At 50.7% G+C, this 15,888-nt stretch overlaps 2 protein-coding genes across 2 annotated transcripts; both read left to right on the top strand.

Moving 5' to 3' along the window:
• Positions 1-1,505: 1,505 nt before the first annotated feature.
• Positions 1,506-2,916, top strand: LOC147970892 (protein FAR1-RELATED SEQUENCE 11-like). Its single transcript, XM_087522707.1, has 3 exons — positions 1,506-1,691; positions 1,759-1,824; positions 1,922-2,916. Exons 1-3 carry the CDS (start codon positions 1,506-1,508, stop codon positions 2,633-2,635), a joined length of 966 nt encoding a protein of 321 aa, XP_087378833.1. The 3' UTR covers positions 2,636-2,916.
• Positions 2,734-3,885, top strand: LOC147970891 (protein FAR1-RELATED SEQUENCE 5-like). The gene has a single exon (XM_087523705.1). It carries the CDS (start codon positions 2,734-2,736, stop codon positions 3,883-3,885), a length of 1,152 nt encoding a protein of 383 aa, XP_087379831.1.
• Positions 3,886-15,888: the final 12,003 nt, after the last annotated feature.

Below are 15,888 nucleotides of genomic sequence, written 5' to 3'. Positions count from 1 at the left end.
TGCGGTGATTTGGGGGAGCCCTTCTCATTTCCGAACGGAGCAAATCAAGTGTTCGGCGCGGTGCATGGCTCCTGGAGGGGGATGAACATGATCAAGCAATGAAGACGGTGATGTTCTCTCCCTTCGCTGGCTATTTTGGTTTGCCTAGCTTGATGGTCTCGTCTGTAATATATGGAAGGTTATGCTGGTAATAGTTCCTAGATGCAGTGTCTGAATTGCTGTCTTGATTAGTCTAGTGTTTCTCGTGACGTTTGAGGATCCGCAATGGCGGAGCCAGCATCGGCCCACGCCCCAGGCCGGCCTTGTTTGAATTATGTACGCTACAGTCGCTGAAGGCTTTCACGGCCACGCCCGAGGCGGCCCGGGCTGCCTGAGAGGATCCAGCTTGTGGACGCCAAAATCATGAGATTTAAGGTTTTGCTCTAGGTGATCTGTCTGCTTTTGAGTTTTATTTTCTGTTGATAGTAGTATGTACGTAAAAGGCAAGGTGATTTCAATTATTCTAAGGGGCTTGCTTCGGTAGACCCCCCCCAACAAAACGTAGAAGGGCAGAATAGTCATACGGAAGAAGGGTATGCCCATCTTGTATTATGCGGTTGTACATAGACCACGCGCATGCAAAAAAAAAAAAACTGCCTGCACGATCTACCCGCCCACCCCATCTACTCGCGCGCGACCCCGTCTACCCGGCCGCCCCATCCAATCGCCGCCGCCGCGGATCTCCGCCCTTCGACCCCGTCCGCCGCCGCCGTCCGAGCCCGTCCGAAGCCGCCGTCGCCGTCCCAACGGCGTGCGTCGCAGCATCTCATCGTCATCGTCCACCGCCCGAACGTGAAGGCACCCCGTCTACTCCACCGCCCACCTCTAGTACTCGCCCGCCCCATCCGATCGCCGGCGCCGCGGATCGCTGCCGTCCGACCCCGTCAGACGCCACCGTCACCGTCCCAACGGCGTGCGTCGCCGCATCTCACCGTCATCATCCACCCCCCGGACGTGAAGGGCCCGACGTGCCACGCCGCATCCGGACCAGTCTCCCCACCCCCCGTCGCGGATCCTACCAAACATCTGGCCGGTGGCTCGTCGTGCACGTGGCCGGCTGGTAGATTCAAGGCGGGGACAGCTGCCGTCGTCGAACGCCGGCGACGCCTACACCGCGGGGCAAGGTTTGTCATCTAAACCTAGCAGGCATGATGGATAGATGTTAGGGCTAGTTAAGTGGCGAATCTAGGATAGAAGTTAGGGCTAGTTAATTTAAAGAACACTTATTTTTGTCATGACGACATCACATAATATGCACACACCGCTGGGCAACCTCAACTAGTTGTTTCGCACAACACAAAAAAGTGTTGTTTGAACCATTGCATTAAGAAAAAATTCATGGTAGCTGCTGGGTTCATGGATTGCACGTCTTTCTCTTTTTTTGCAAACCAACATGAGTTTTTGTCATTGTTGTAATCAACACTTCAAATGTTTTGCAGTTTTGTGAGTTAGCTAGGCGTGTTGACATGGACGAAGAATCCACATTCGGGAGGGACGAGAATGATACTGATAAGGTGACTAAGACTGATAATGATAATTTGAACGAAGATGATGACAGCAGCGACAATGATTCCGTCTCGTCATATGATATCTTACCTCCGGATGATTTTCATAGTAATGAACATGGCGCAAATAGTGAAAACATAAGTGGCGTATATTTTGATTTTATTTTTGAATTTGCAAAGTATGGCATGGCTAACTATGTGTACAAATTTGCAGGAAGATGTGGATGTTGACAATGTGCAACATAGTTGGCAGGAATCATTTGCAGATAATTTGAGCCAGGTTAGTTGATAGATGTTGTACATCGATCAACACTATGATTTAAATGAGGGTTTAAATGATAGTAATTGACATATATATTTTCAAATGAATGTTGTAGGATGAGTCAGATGGTCCTAGCGTTGATCACGATGAGGGAGAGATCGATATTGAGGAGGCTCAAAGGCAGCAGAAGATGCTTGAGACACATTGGAAGGTCATGGCTATGACCTTTCGGTCACAAGGGGATGCATACATATTCTACAACAATCACGCCAGAGAGCAAGGGTTTAGTATCAGGAAACAGAAGGTGAAACGAGGTGCTTCGGGAATGATACGGTACCGGCGGTTTCTTTGCTCCAGGGCAGGGAGAAGGCAGAACAAGTCCATAACCATGGAGGGCCGCAAGCGCAGGCTTAGACCGGAGACTCGTTGCGACTGCGGTGCACATATGGTGGTGAAGCTGGACAGAGAACGTGACGTTTGGTTCGTCGCATCATTCGTGGATGATCACAACCACGCGATGGCTCGGCCCGACGAGGTTTGTTTTTTGTGGTCACACAGACGGATTGGAGATGGCCAGAGGGCCGAGATATTGGCGATGGAACCGGCCGGGATAAGAAAGCATATTATAATAGACAACTTCATCAGCAGATACGGTTCGTACGATAAGTGCGGGCTTATCAGGAGGGACATTTACAATCTTTTCTACAGAGAAAAAATGAAGCTCATTGCAAAGGGTGATGCAGAGACGGCAGTTGGCATTATAAGGAGCAGGAAGGAGAAGGACCCTGAGTTTTTTTTGAGTATGTGCAAGACAAGGAAGGGAGACTGAAGAGTATGTTCTGGCGCGATGCACAGTCGCGGAGGGACTATCAGGACTACGGAGATGTGGTCGTGTTTGATAGCACGTATAAGATGAACAGATACGGTATGCCGTTCGTCCCCTTTGTCGGAGTTAACAACCACCGTTGCACCACAGTGTTTGGTTGTGCCATCATTGCTGACGAGACAGAAGGGACATACGTGTGGCTGCTGCAGACATTTATGAAGGCAAATTGTCAGGTGAAGCCAAAGTCAATCATCACAGACGATGACGCTGCAATGATCCGGGCTATTCGGACTGTCCTTTCAGATGTTTTCCATCGTCTTTACTCCTGGCATATCGAGAAAAATATGCAGAGGCACCTGCATTACAAGTCACTGGATGAGTTCAGATCGCTCTTGTACTATGCCACTTCTCAAGCGAACTTTGAGCAGAGATGGAAAGCTTTCTATGATAAATGGAAGACGGATAGAACTGAAGAGTGGCTTGACAGGATGTACAGGAAGAGGAGACTGTGGGCAGCTTCATATCTTTCCGATGGTTTTTTCCTTGGTATGCGAAGTAACCAGAGGAGTGAAAGCCTCAACTCCTGCCTTCACCTTCACCTGGACTACGGTATGACTATTGTAGATTTGGTGGTGCATTATGAGAACTGTATAGTTCGCCTGCGTGAGAACGAGGCGTACGATGACTACGAGGCATTCCAGAAGGAACCACCATCGGTTACTGAATATAAGGCCCTTGAGGAGCATGCCGCCAAAGTATTCACACCTGCTAATTTCTACATCCTGCAAGATGATTTGCATAAGATGGGTCAGTTGGAGATATTTGAGACGCTCGTGGGAATTGGCCGTCAGACATTCATGGTGACATGGAAGGATAACCACAAGTTCAGGTACAATGTTGTTTATGAACCAGGTAACTCAGAAGAAACTATTACATGCAGTTGTCTTAGGATGGTTCGGAAAGGGCTGCCATACAAACACATTCTGTTTGTTCTCCATCATCTGAATTTAACTGAAATACCAAAGTGTTGTGTCCTGCATTGGTTGTCCAAACATGCGAGAGATGGGTTGCCTGTGCAGCGGAAGAGTGATATGTTTGGATGGGGTTGGTCAGGGTCATTGGAGAAAGAACGGTATAGTGCAATAACCATTAAAACCGCAGAAGCTGCTCATGTTGCAGCAAATGATCCCTTCTTGTACGACGAGTTAATGAAGTGTCTGGACAACATAATAGCGCAGAAAAAGATTTCATAGGAGAAACTTATAGGAAGTAGAAGGTATGCTATGCTGAAGAAGGAGGCAAGTCAGGCGCAACAAGTTGAGCCTGGTATTGGTGATCCTCAGAAAGTTTCGACGAATCGTGCACCTAAGAAGGGGCGATCGAAGGGGGCCCCGACGTTACAAAGAATGGTAGGCCAAAAGATTTTACAGAGAAGAAAAATGGTCCTTTGTGCAGTCTGTGTGGTCTCCCGGGTCATAACAAGGCTACATGCAGTAAGAACGAGAAGTGAGTTGCAACCTTTTTATTTTTGTTATGTTGCTACTTTGATTTTACCAACTATATTTGCTCACCCATTTCTTTATGTTTTGTTCAGGAACTGGGCGTAGAGACGCAACTTGGTTTGTAGGAAGAATAAAAGTGATCGCACGAGTCATGTTTGAATAACCTATGCTATTTTTATTCGCACATGTGTGCCAGAAAACTTGATATGTACTGCAATTTTTATTCGCACATGTGTGCCAGAAAACTTGATTTGTACCGTTACGTGATGATTTGTACTGTTTCTATATGCAGTTTCGAAATTCTGTTTATTTTCTATGATGATTACTAGACCTGATTTGTATTCATTGTACTGTGATAAAATGCGGCCGGACGCTGCTATTTTGTACTGTAATTCCCTTTGTACTGTTTTGAAATGCGGCCGGCCGCTGCTTCTGTCCAAAGTAGCAAGTTCGGAAAAAAAATTGCCCAAATACTGGCCGACGCTCGATGCATTTCCTAGGATTTTCCTCGTGAAAATGCCGTAAAACACTGGCCGGACGTGACGCAACGTTCGTTTTGTGTCCGTTTTCGTTCCAACTTTGCGTGGGGCCCTACGTAGGTCGTGCCCGCATGTCCGCCCACTTTGGTGCAATTGCATGCATGCGATCACGTACCCCCAGTGCAACGAGCTTCTTTACGGTCTACCGGAGGGGGTTCCCGACTATTTTTTTCACTCCGCCAAATGGCACGAAACTTTTTCCGCACGTTGGCATCACTCTCAACAGCACCCAAGTCAGTTTGCATATTTTTCCGACGCTCGATGCATTTCCTAGGATTTTCCCCGTGAAAATGCCGTAAAACACTGGCCGGACGTGACGCAACGTTCGTTTTGTGTCCGTTTTCGTTCCAACCTTGCGTGGGGCCCTACGTAGGCCGTGCCCGCATGTCCGCCCACTTTGGTGCAATTGCATGCATGAGATCACGTACCCCCAGTGCAACGAGCTTCTTTTCGGTCTACCGGAGGGGGGTTCCCGACTACTTTTTTTACTCCGCCAAATCGCACGAAACTTTTTCCGCACGCTGGCATCACCCTCGACAGCACCCATGCCAGTTTGCATATTTTTCCGACGCTCGATGCATTTCCTAGGATTTTCCCCGTGAAAATGCCGTAAAACACTGGCCGGACGTGACGCAATGTTCGTTTTGTGTCCGTTTTCGTTCCAACCTTGCGTGGGGCCCTACGTAGGCCACGCCCGCATGTCCGCCCACTTTGGTGCAATTGCATGCATGCGATCACGTACCCCCAGTGCAACGAGCTTCTTTTCGGTCTACCGGAGGGGGGTTCCCGACTACCTTTTTTTACTCCGCCAAATCGCACAAAAATTTTTCCACACGCTAGCATCACCCTCGATAGCACCCTTGCCAGTTTGCATATTTTTCTGACGCTCGATGCATTTCCTAGGATTTTCCCCGTGTTAATGCCGTAAAACACTGGTCGGGCGTGACGCAATGTTCGTTTTGTGTCCGTTTTCGTTCCAACCTTACGTGGGGCCCTACATAGGCCGTGCCCGCATGTCCGTCCACTTTGGTGCAATTGCATGCATGCGATCACGTACCCCCAGTGCAATGAGCTTCTTTTCGGTCTACCGGAGGGGGTTCCCGACTACATTTTTTTTCTCCGCCAAATGGCACGAAACTTTTTCCGCACGTTGGCATAACTGTCGACAGCATCCACGTACCCCTAGGGCAACGAGCAACGAACTTTGGTGCATTAGTCTGCAGTTTCAAAATTCTGTTTATTTTGTTTGCTGTCGTTTCATGATGATGATGCCATTGTATGTGTTATACTACCTGGGTTGACCGACGTGGTGAAAAAACGCACCCGTCCATGTTATTGTCTCATGCCATTTTTTCCCGTGTTATTGTATCATGCATGTTTTTCATATACACGCCGCCACAAACCCGTGCATGACAGCAGATCCAATCCACAGAATCGCACCTACCTCGTATCCCAGCCAACCAGCGCCTCCCTCGGATCCCGCCGCCACGGACCCACCGAATCCCACCTACCGCGGATCCCAACTGGCCAACGAGCGCCTCCCTAGGATCCCGCCACCCCGCACCCCGCACCCACCGACTTTGACCCACCCCACCGCATCCTCCTCGATCTCCCCGCCCAATGCACGCCTCCAACATGCCCACACAAAAAATTTGCCCCGCGCGGGCGAGGGGAGGGGGCGTGGACCGTGGGAGGGGGCGAGTGCCGCCTTGCCTCTATGGGCCGAACTGGGCCGGCCGGTGACAGCGCAGAAAACGGCCTCCTGAGCCCTGCGGCGGCCGCGTGCACTGAGGGGCGAGTTGCAACGCCATATTTAGTCCCACCTCGGAAGCGGGGTGGCGCGAGGAGCGACTTAAATAGCTGCCTCCGCCCCCCCATTTCGAACTCCTCTAATCTAACTCCTCAATGTCCCGTTGGACCCCGTTTTTGGGCCCGTTAGTGGGCTCAATCAGCCGCGCGAGTCGCCTTCAGGCTTGATTTGGGTAGCTTATGTGAGCTACTATGGGCTCAGCATCAGTGGTTGGGTGTTTTTTTATGTTGCTTAAATTTTTTGCCGGTATTTTATGTGTTTACTTCACCTTTTTACAATATCAATGGAAATATCCCATTAATAACAAAAACAATATTAATAACTAATACATTATACAACCATTCCATTACTCGTTAAAGCAACATAATTTCGTTCATATTTAGGATATTTTACATTCAAATGAAATTTTACATGAAAAGAGATTAACACTAAAACAAATCTAACTACTCCTCCTCGCTACTCAGAAGATCAACCACTCCCGTCTGCCCGCCGTCTTCATCGCCGTCTGAGTCATCGGAACTGCCCAAGTATCCGAAAAATTCTTCCGCGGTAGACGACTGCTGCGCTAGTGTATCGGTCGACTCCCTGATCGCCTGTCAGTATCCCGCTCGTCTGCCGGGTCCCTCGGGTCAACAACATCCTCTGGCGGCATCCAACCGGTCTCCGACGTGGAGTTCCGGATCGCGCGGATCAAACCCGGCGACTCGAACGGGTCACCCTCCTCTTGCATCGCCGCCAGTTCCGGCGGGATGTGAAACTCAGGGGCGGCCGCTGGAGCGGCGGGAGCGGCCGGCGCGCCGACCGGCACGGGCCTGCACAACCGGGGCGGCGGGGGGCGCGAGGGGCGCGTTTGGAGCGTCAGCTCGGATGCCCCGAGACTTGTAGAAGTGGACGACGGTGTCGAAGTCGCGTCCTTGCCAAAAGTTGAGGCGACCTTCGGGGTTCCACGGACCGGGTTGTGCCGGCCCAGGCGTGGCATAGCCGTCGCTCGTCACGTGCCAGCCGCGTGCTAGGCGACACGACGGCGGCACAGGGATGCCGTGCCGGTAGATATCCACGGTCTGTGGCCCGGTGAGGCTAGAGGGCCACAGACCGCCCGGCGCGGCGCCGCGTCCACGACCGCTGCCGACGCGTCCACCGCCACTGCCGCCGCCTTCACCGCCGCCTCCCGCCCGGTGACTGCTCCCTACGCCTCCACTGCCGCCCCCCCAGCCGAACCAACGCCGGCCGAAGCATCCGCGTCCACGAGGCATCGCGCCGGAGAGAGCCGCGGCGCCGAAGACCGATCGGAGATCGCGGGGTCGGGGACGGTTTCTAAGAGGAGAGGCGGGGTCGGGGGCGGTTCCTATGAGGCGAGCGCGGGTCGGGGCGGTTTTATGGGAGGGACAGACTCGTCGGGGGCGGGCGCGGCCAACGACAGGCGTCGGGGCACGCGGCAGCCGGTAGCGCGGCAGGCGGTAGGCGTGCAGCGCGGCATGCGGCATCGAGGGGCAGCGGCAGCGCCTCAGCAGGGGCGGCCGACGCGAGGCAAGGGGGCAGCTGAGCAGCGGCGCAGGCCGAGGCAGAAGCGGGGGCGGCCGAAGCGAGGCGAAGCAGTAGCTGAGCAGCGTCGCAGGCCCAGGTGGAAGCGGGCGCCGCAGGCCGGCGCGGCGGGCGAGGCGTAAGCGGGCGGCGCGGTAGGCAAGGCGGAAGCGGGGGTGCAGCGCGGCAGGCCGCAGCGCGTCAATCGGCAACGGGGCCCGTAACCGCGCCTAGCATGCATGCATGCATGCATGCCTATCCGCGCGTAATTAGCGTAGGAGGACGTGGGCGTGGGGGTTGGCGCACTGGTGGGGCGTCCCGGCCGGAAAAAAATCAAAAGCGTATATGAATACGTACACGTTACGAGCCGGACAGCGGGCGGGCGGCCTCTTTTTTGATTTTTGCCCATCGTGCCCTTTGTTATGAAGGGGTATGGGACAATCTTAGCCGTCCTTGTGTTGAAGGGGGTCTACCGAAGCGGAAGTGCTAAATAAAATAGTAGAAGAAGTTTTCTTTCTCAAAAAAAAAGAAAAAAAGAAAAGAGGAACCGTCTGACCTTGGTCTTCATTTGCACACTGACGAGTTGACCGAACGAGGACCCTGTCAACTACAAATCCTTCCAGCATCAACCTTAGCCGTACCACCATCAATGGCAGTTGACTCAAGAATTTGTTGCGGCCATAGCTTAGCTAGTGCGTTGACGAGAAGAGAAGCAGAGCAAAACAAACTAAAGGCAACGCGTTGACCTCCATAGGGATTTCGAGTGCATGCATAGGGCCGGATGCCCACACGATCCGGCCGACTAGCTTAGCTCTAGCAAAGGCAGTGCGGAAAGTGATCCAAAGGCATGGCAAGCAACTGTCCGTAATGCTGCGGCACATGGAGATAATCATTAAAAGGTAGTCCTATGATAACATCTTAAGTGCACTTTTCTTGTGTGAATCTAGACACAAAATGACCCGTGGCCTGGCCCTAGGCTGTGGGGATGTGGCGGAGGAGATGGATGTGATGATCGTGTGTTGTTGCTATCACTGATCCGATATGGATCTTCACACGCACCATCAAAACCTCTCCTCCTAGCCCACTAGCCACTACGCACTAGCTATAGTACCTCCACGGCCGGAAGCCCGGAATGCACGCGTTCGCGCATGCCGTGTGCGATTCCACAACCACGGCTCGTGTACATGAGCCACGAGCGACGCGTGCGGCTAAGAGCACCTCCAAACGTATTTCGTCCGTCATTATTCGTTTAGCTCGTCACGGACAAACGTGCTGGCCCAACACGCCAACCCATTCATAAAATGTGTTCGTTTCGCGTCGGAACGAAACCATTTGTGGCTGAAATGCATCTGCACTGTTCGGGTGTCCACCACATCCCCACCTAGCGGCCGCCCAACTATCGCAGTCGTCTTCATTAATGACGATCGCCCACCGCGGGCCCATGCATCAGCTACGGTGGTCAGCCTTTTTTAATTTGAGCATGCGGTGGGGGTCGTCCTCATCTGCTTCCAGACGCCCCTGTCCCCATTTTGCCACCCACACTGCTCCCCTGTCGGCGACAAACCCTAGCCATCGCCATGGGCTTCTTCTCCGGCAAGGGCAAGGGTAAGCCCCCCGCTGGCCCTTCCCGCCCGCTCCCCCCACCTCCGTCGGCCTTGGCAGCGCATCAGCGTCCCAGTGCACCAGGTGAAGTGGCACTGGGAGCACCGCGTCCCCCTTCCCTATCCCGACGTGACGCTGCCACACAACTGGCACTTGGATCCAAAGAGGATCCCAGTGTCGCGGCGCCACGGTCGGCGCGAGCGCACGCGGAGGAGGTGTGGCACCGGCGGCAACTGTTGACGCCGGTGCAGCGCTGCGACCCCGCCTACGCATTCGGCTCTCTCGCTTGGGAGTAGTGGTTCGCATTTGAGCACGAGGATGTTGAGAGGCACGGCGTCCGCAACGTGCGTCATGGCTCCCCACCGCCGGCCCTCGCCGGGCGCGACGAGAACCAGTAGGCGGAGGCCGCCTACCAGGAGGCGCTGGCGGTAGTCTTTAGTAAAAGCGAGGAGGAGGAGCGGCGCGAGGAGGAGGAGGCGTACCAGGCGCGCATAATCGCGAATAGATCTAGGTATTGTCACAATAATGATAAGGCAAATCGCGAAAACTCATCTCGTATTCCCTACGTTCGGCAGCAAGTTTTCTTTAAGGCAAGCAAAAGTAATCAAAAGGGCTAAATTTAATGGGACAAAAGTCCTCAAGATCAAGCTCGGGAGGAATGGGTTCCTCCTTTGGCCCCTTATATTGCACAACTAGTTCATCATTATAAGAATTCTTTTGGCAGAAAGTCATGAGACTTTGTTCAAGAGAAAAGCCTAGCCCGTTGTTCTGAATAGCAAAATTATCATTAAGTTAAGAAATTCTATTGACTGGAACATCGGTAGGAACCTTCTTTCTAAGGTTTTCATTATAAGCAACATGATCTAAAAATTGTAAACACATTATATCTTCCTGATTAAAAAGGATAGCCTCTATGGGTGGACGGCCAGCATCCACCCTATAGTGTGCAAAAATTTCCTTAGCTTCTTTCATAATAAATCTGAACTCATGTGCCAAAAAGATAGTAGCTGCGCGTTTGACAGAAGAATGCTCAATATTGAAAAATTCTAAGAAAATCCTTTGTATGGAAGAATGCATATGCATAAATTGTCTTTCAAGTTCAACTATGAGCAAAGATATAGCATCTGCAAGACTACTAGTTCTATGAAGAATTGATCCTCCCATAGTGGGCAAAGCACCGACACACGTAAAACAATCTTGAATAACTCATTTTCCAATAATATTACCACTACCAATTCGAAATTTTCTAGTGTGTAAAATAGTAGGATCTTCATGAGGATCAACAAAAGCATCAAAGTTTTCCATGTTAATACCACTATCTTTATCAATGATATCCTCCTCAGTTTCAGACATATGACAGTAATTCGCACAAAGAATGAGCACACAAAATGTAAACAAAAAGAGACGAACGGAAAAAGATGGCGAACGGAAAAGAGGCGAATAAAACGGTAAGGGTGAAGTGGGGGAGAAAAAACGATAGGCGAATGGCAAATAATGTAATGCGAGGGAGAAGAGTTTGTGATGGGTCACTACTAGGGAAAAGGCTAGCAGCAGCGCGGGTTTTAGGCCTATCAGCAGCGCGGGTACCCGCGCTACCAATAAGGCGCTACAGCTAACGTATAGCAGTAGTGCTGGTCCACCCGCGCTACTGCTACAAAAGTGTTGTAGCAGCGCGCTTAAAGGAACCTCGCTGCTGCTAATAGCTATAGCGCGCTTTCCCTGTGCGCGCTACTGGTACAACCGCGCTGCTGCTAACTTTTCTCCACTCGCTACTGCTAATTTTAGTAGTTTTTTGTTTTTTTCGGCATATTTGTTTTGTATTTGAACAGGCTTTATAGAAGAATCTTTAGCACATACAAATGTCATCATGATACACATACAAATGCCTGCGAGACCACAAATGTAATCATAGCATATACATACAAATAGTCTCGTCATAATCATCATCCAACACAAAGTGGTATCTTATCATCATCTCGAAAATAGCGATACATGCAAGTCTTGAATACTTGCAACTACAACTTCATCCATCTAAACAAAGGTATACGCGAGAAGAGCTATCACTATGAGTGAGAGCGGAACTATGCAGTACATGATATGGCGGTTACGAGTCCTCTCTCGCGCTAGCGTGAACCTCAAGTAACTAGCTTCTCCTTCTTGTCTGCTTTTGAAGCCTTTATGGCTGGCGTCCGAGAACCCATTCACTTGCGCCTGACACTCATGCCACTCGTTGTACACCCCCAGAACCTTCCCTTTGTACACGACATAGCAGTTCCATCTCGCCATCAAGAAACTAGGTACCTGTTAGAGATGCATGTTCATGAAAAGGATGTACAATCATATATATGCAACAAAATATACTAGAGAACACCAAAAAAGAAAGGGTTAGCAACTAGATGCAACATACAGTATGCAAATTAATTAACTAGAGGTACGCAGGTCATCGTACGCAAACTAACAAAATAGCGTTACGCAAGTTCGGCAGGGATCATGGACATCACAAAGTTGCATCACTACAAATAGTATACAAGTTCAACCAACACATATCATCATCATCGGCATCATAAATCACTAGAAGTTCCATCCTTCCATATCATCGAGGATGGACCCTAGCTTCTTGAATGGCGTGAGGTCTAGACGTTGCATGCCTATGCGAGTTCGGACGTCAGCTCGCGATATAGGGCCATGGTGGAACATCCCCTTCTCATCGACGACTTCTTTCATGATGATCGTCGCAATGTCGCTTTGGATGTGAAAGAAGTCATTTCTACGTTTATAATCCGCTTCTCCATGAGATTCTAGCCACTTGTGGATATGATCATCATTTCTGCTTCTCATGCGAAGCTTTTGGTGATCCGTGTTGAACTGATTCATGAGATGGAGGATGTACAATCCATCCTTCTTGCTTGGTTTTGGGACTTGGATGCAGGAGAAGTTAGTTTTATGCGCGAAACTCATCTTCTTGTTCCTTTGTTTCCTGATCTGCATGTGGCCACCTCTAAAGCTGAAGCCTTGGAGAGCATCATCTAGAATATTCATTATGTGGGTGTAGTCTTTTTTCTCGTAGTCTCTAGAAGGGTCAAAATACACGGCGTGGGAGACTTGCGGATAAAGAACGATAAGGACGGCGCGCCCATTGCTGCGGGGAAAAGACACCTAAAATTATTCCCCATAGAGAGAGAAGGAATGATTGAAATGTATGAAAGGGTTGTTCGAAACTGACTTACTTTGGATGATAAGGCACGAGGACAATTTCCCGGTCCCTATTCTATACCATGAAGTTTTGGAGGTAGTCCCTAGCAGTTTCACGCTCAAAGTCGCCGAGACTCAAGAAAGACTCGTGCATGTAGTACGGATCCGCCACACAGATTTGCGAGACTTCTTCACTGTTCATGACAGAGCTCATATGTAGCTCAAAAAGGCAGACAATTGTAAAATCGAGCCGCCTTGTCAGAAACATCTCAAAGATATGGTCAAACCGCAGGAAGAACACCTCCGCGGGCCGTGTCTCGACGTAGCACTTCCCCTCAGGCACACGAGCCGCGTATGTCGGATATCCTGGATCCTTTGAGGCTAGTAGGCTTTTCTCAGTCGACAGCACATGGTCGTGCAGTCTCCTGAGATCCCCTGATAGTGCCTCCAGTGGTTTCGGCGGTAGCATCGGCTCGCCGTGAGATGGAACATGGCCGCACCTTTTATGGGTACACGCTCTTCAGAATGCATCGTTTGGCTGCTATGTGCTCTGGCTTGTTTGGAGGCAGCTATCTTCCCCGATCTTTTTCTCTCCTTTTTCTTGGGCACACCTTTTAGACCCTTCCTTAACCCCTGCCCCAGTGTTCCCGGGCTAAGTACTGTATGACCCTCGCGCTAGGATAGTTGAGCCTGTGTTGAGGCGGCATCTTCAGGCGTGTCCTGTGAGGATTTCATGAAGAGAGACTTTTTGCAATTCCTGCTACGACCTTCCTGCCCGGGCATATCATCCATATCCTCATTAGCAAGCTGATAGCCCGATTCGTCATATGGTTGACTCATCAATTCTATGTCACAGTCATACGCGTTTGTATTGAGGAAATCCATAGGGTCGACCTCCATCTCATCATCCAGTCTCTATTCTACAGGACAAATTACATCAGCCAGCACTATTGCACCCCCTTCATCATGTCGTCCGCCGCTCTCACCCGACACTACAGGAGCTGGTAATTGCGTAGGCGGGGTGGTGGTCTCCGCACATGCTTGTTGATGTGTGGTTATTGGTGTGCTCTCGGCCGGCTCCAGACGAATAAGATTCTTCGGCCATAGCAGCACCCAACCCTTGCAGCTTCCAATCCGCGGTGGGGTCTCGTCGTCCGCTCCCACATGCTGTACTGGAGGAGGCAAATCCTCGTGCCATGATTTCACACTGGACAAGCTAACCCTGAAGTGCCCAGCAGGGCTCGGCTGGTTGTGGAACGTGGGTTGCAAGGGGTCCATTATCATCCCCTTTCCCACGTCCACCTTCTGGCCTTTGATCAAGTAGAGTATGGTGCATGGGGTTTCTTTCGCCTGCAAACACATATGTCTGTGGCGTAAAACATCCGAAAGGCAACAAAAATGGAATATTATATATATATATATATGTTGGTGCGACATGTAATTACCGTGACGGCGTCGAGCTCAACCAAAGATGAAGGCCCACCAAGCGCGCCAGAGACTGAGGACGGGCTGCTATGAGCGGGAGCAGCTGCGAGAGGAGGCCCAGTTTCGTGAGCAAGTGATGGTGCGATGGTGTTGTTGTTCATGGAGTTGCTCCCGACGAAATTGGGCAACAGGAAATCATGTACCGTCTTGTCTGGATTTTCCTTCTCCAGTTGATGATAACTGGAACCAAGTTAGTAGCAAAATCATTTCTGCAGGCAATTACAGCTGCATTGACTGCCTGCTGTAGCAACTCATATTTGTCCTCGGCTGCTTTTTCGCGTCCTTAGCTGCTTTTTTCTCGACCGCAAGCTTCACCTTCGCGTCGATGTCCGCCTGACTAAACTTCTTCTTCTGCTTCTTGGCCTCCGGGCCCTCGTTGTAAAACACCTTCCACGTGGCGCCATCTCCAGCGCCGTGTACACGACCATATTGCGGCCGCTGGCCCAAAGGTAGTCCCTTAAGTTCGTTCAAGGCCCGGTTGAGAGGGGTGTCCCACTTGGGCCTCATCAGATAAGTAGGGTTTTCGGCTGCAAGCTGATGTTGCTTCTCCAGTAGTCTAATCAATTTCCTCGTGATCTTGTCCGTGTAAAAAACCTTTTTCTCCTTGTCCCACTTGTAGCGGGCCCTGATGAAGTCATGCTCCAAGGGGTTGGTGAACTTCGCGAAGGGGTCTGGGAGACCCGCGGCTTCACGTTCCGCGTCCTCCTTATCCCATATGGGCCTTTTACGGAGGTAGCCATGGCTTCCGAGGCGATGCTTTCCCGTGTTCCTTTGCTGAAGGCTCTTGAATTTCGCAGCCTTAGCCTTGGCGTCCTCGGTAGCGCAAGTGTCCTTGAACTTTTCGAACTCCTCTTCCGTAAGTGTCGGATTTTCCTCCAGAATCTTGGACAGGGGTTCCTCAGCCTCAATAGCTCGTTTCACCCTCGATTTCCAGGAGGCCAAATCATTGCTGAACATGCCCATGGCGTGATTGTTAATCTTTTTCATCTTCAGATCATCCCACGGTTGTTCTATGTTATCATCCCGACCGGGGAACTTGAATCTCTTGTGCAACTTTGTTAGGAGCAACTGCGTCATTGATGCTCGCGCATTCCCGTAGGATGCATCCTACTTGGTTCCCATAGCACTTGCGAGGTTCTTCCGGCTCTAATGGCTCAAACTTGCCAGGTGCCATCTTTGTGATCACAAGTCATCCAATCCTAGTTTGTTAGGTTTTCGTATCCTCTGCTTCTTATGCCTCTTTTCGGTACCGGCATCGGCGCCGGTATCTTCCCCGGCGGTACCTTCCCCACCGGTCTCGGCGCCGCCATCGGTGCCGGCGCCGTCGGTGCCAGTGTCGGCGTCAGTACCGTCATCGAGGCGGACCTGCAAACCTTGCTTAGCAGTCAAAAAGTCGAGGTAGTCTTGTTCATCCTCATAATCCATCTCGTCTGCATCTTGGTCAGAAGGCCCAGTTTCTTTGTTGTTCGACATGTTTCCTATGATTAAGTGTCCTCATTTATTTCTAAAAGTATGAATAAATGAGAAATGAGATAAAAAAGAAATCTATGTGCCAGCACTCGATATGCCAACTATGTAGCACAAATCATGCCTTTATTCACGGGA

The sequence above is a fragment of the Triticum urartu genome, chromosome 5A (assembly GCF_056163025.1).
Source record: "Triticum urartu cultivar PI428250 chromosome 5A, HENAU_Tu73, whole genome shotgun sequence".
Taxonomy (NCBI): domain Eukaryota; kingdom Viridiplantae; phylum Streptophyta; class Magnoliopsida; order Poales; family Poaceae; genus Triticum; species Triticum urartu.
Note: the sequence above shows the minus strand (reverse complement) of the source record. Positions and strands in the feature narration are given on the sequence as shown.

What these genes read in the sequence shown, in the direction of transcription:
- LOC147970892 (XM_087522707.1), top strand. Translation starts at nt 1,506, where the DNA reads ATGGACGAAGAATCCACATTCGGGAGGGACGAGAATGATACTGATAAG. An exon ending in ATAGTGAAAACATAAGTGGC is followed by an intron (nt 1,692 to 1,758) that starts GTATATTTTGAT and finishes ACAAATTTGCAG; the next exon opens with GAAGATGTGGATGTTGACAA. An exon ending in TTGCAGATAATTTGAGCCAG is followed by an intron (nt 1,825 to 1,921) that starts GTTAGTTGATAG and finishes TGAATGTTGTAG; the next exon opens with GATGAGTCAGATGGTCCTAG.
- LOC147970891 (XM_087523705.1), top strand. Translation starts at nt 2,734, where the DNA reads ATGCCGTTCGTCCCCTTTGTCGGAGTTAACAACCACCGTTGCACCACA.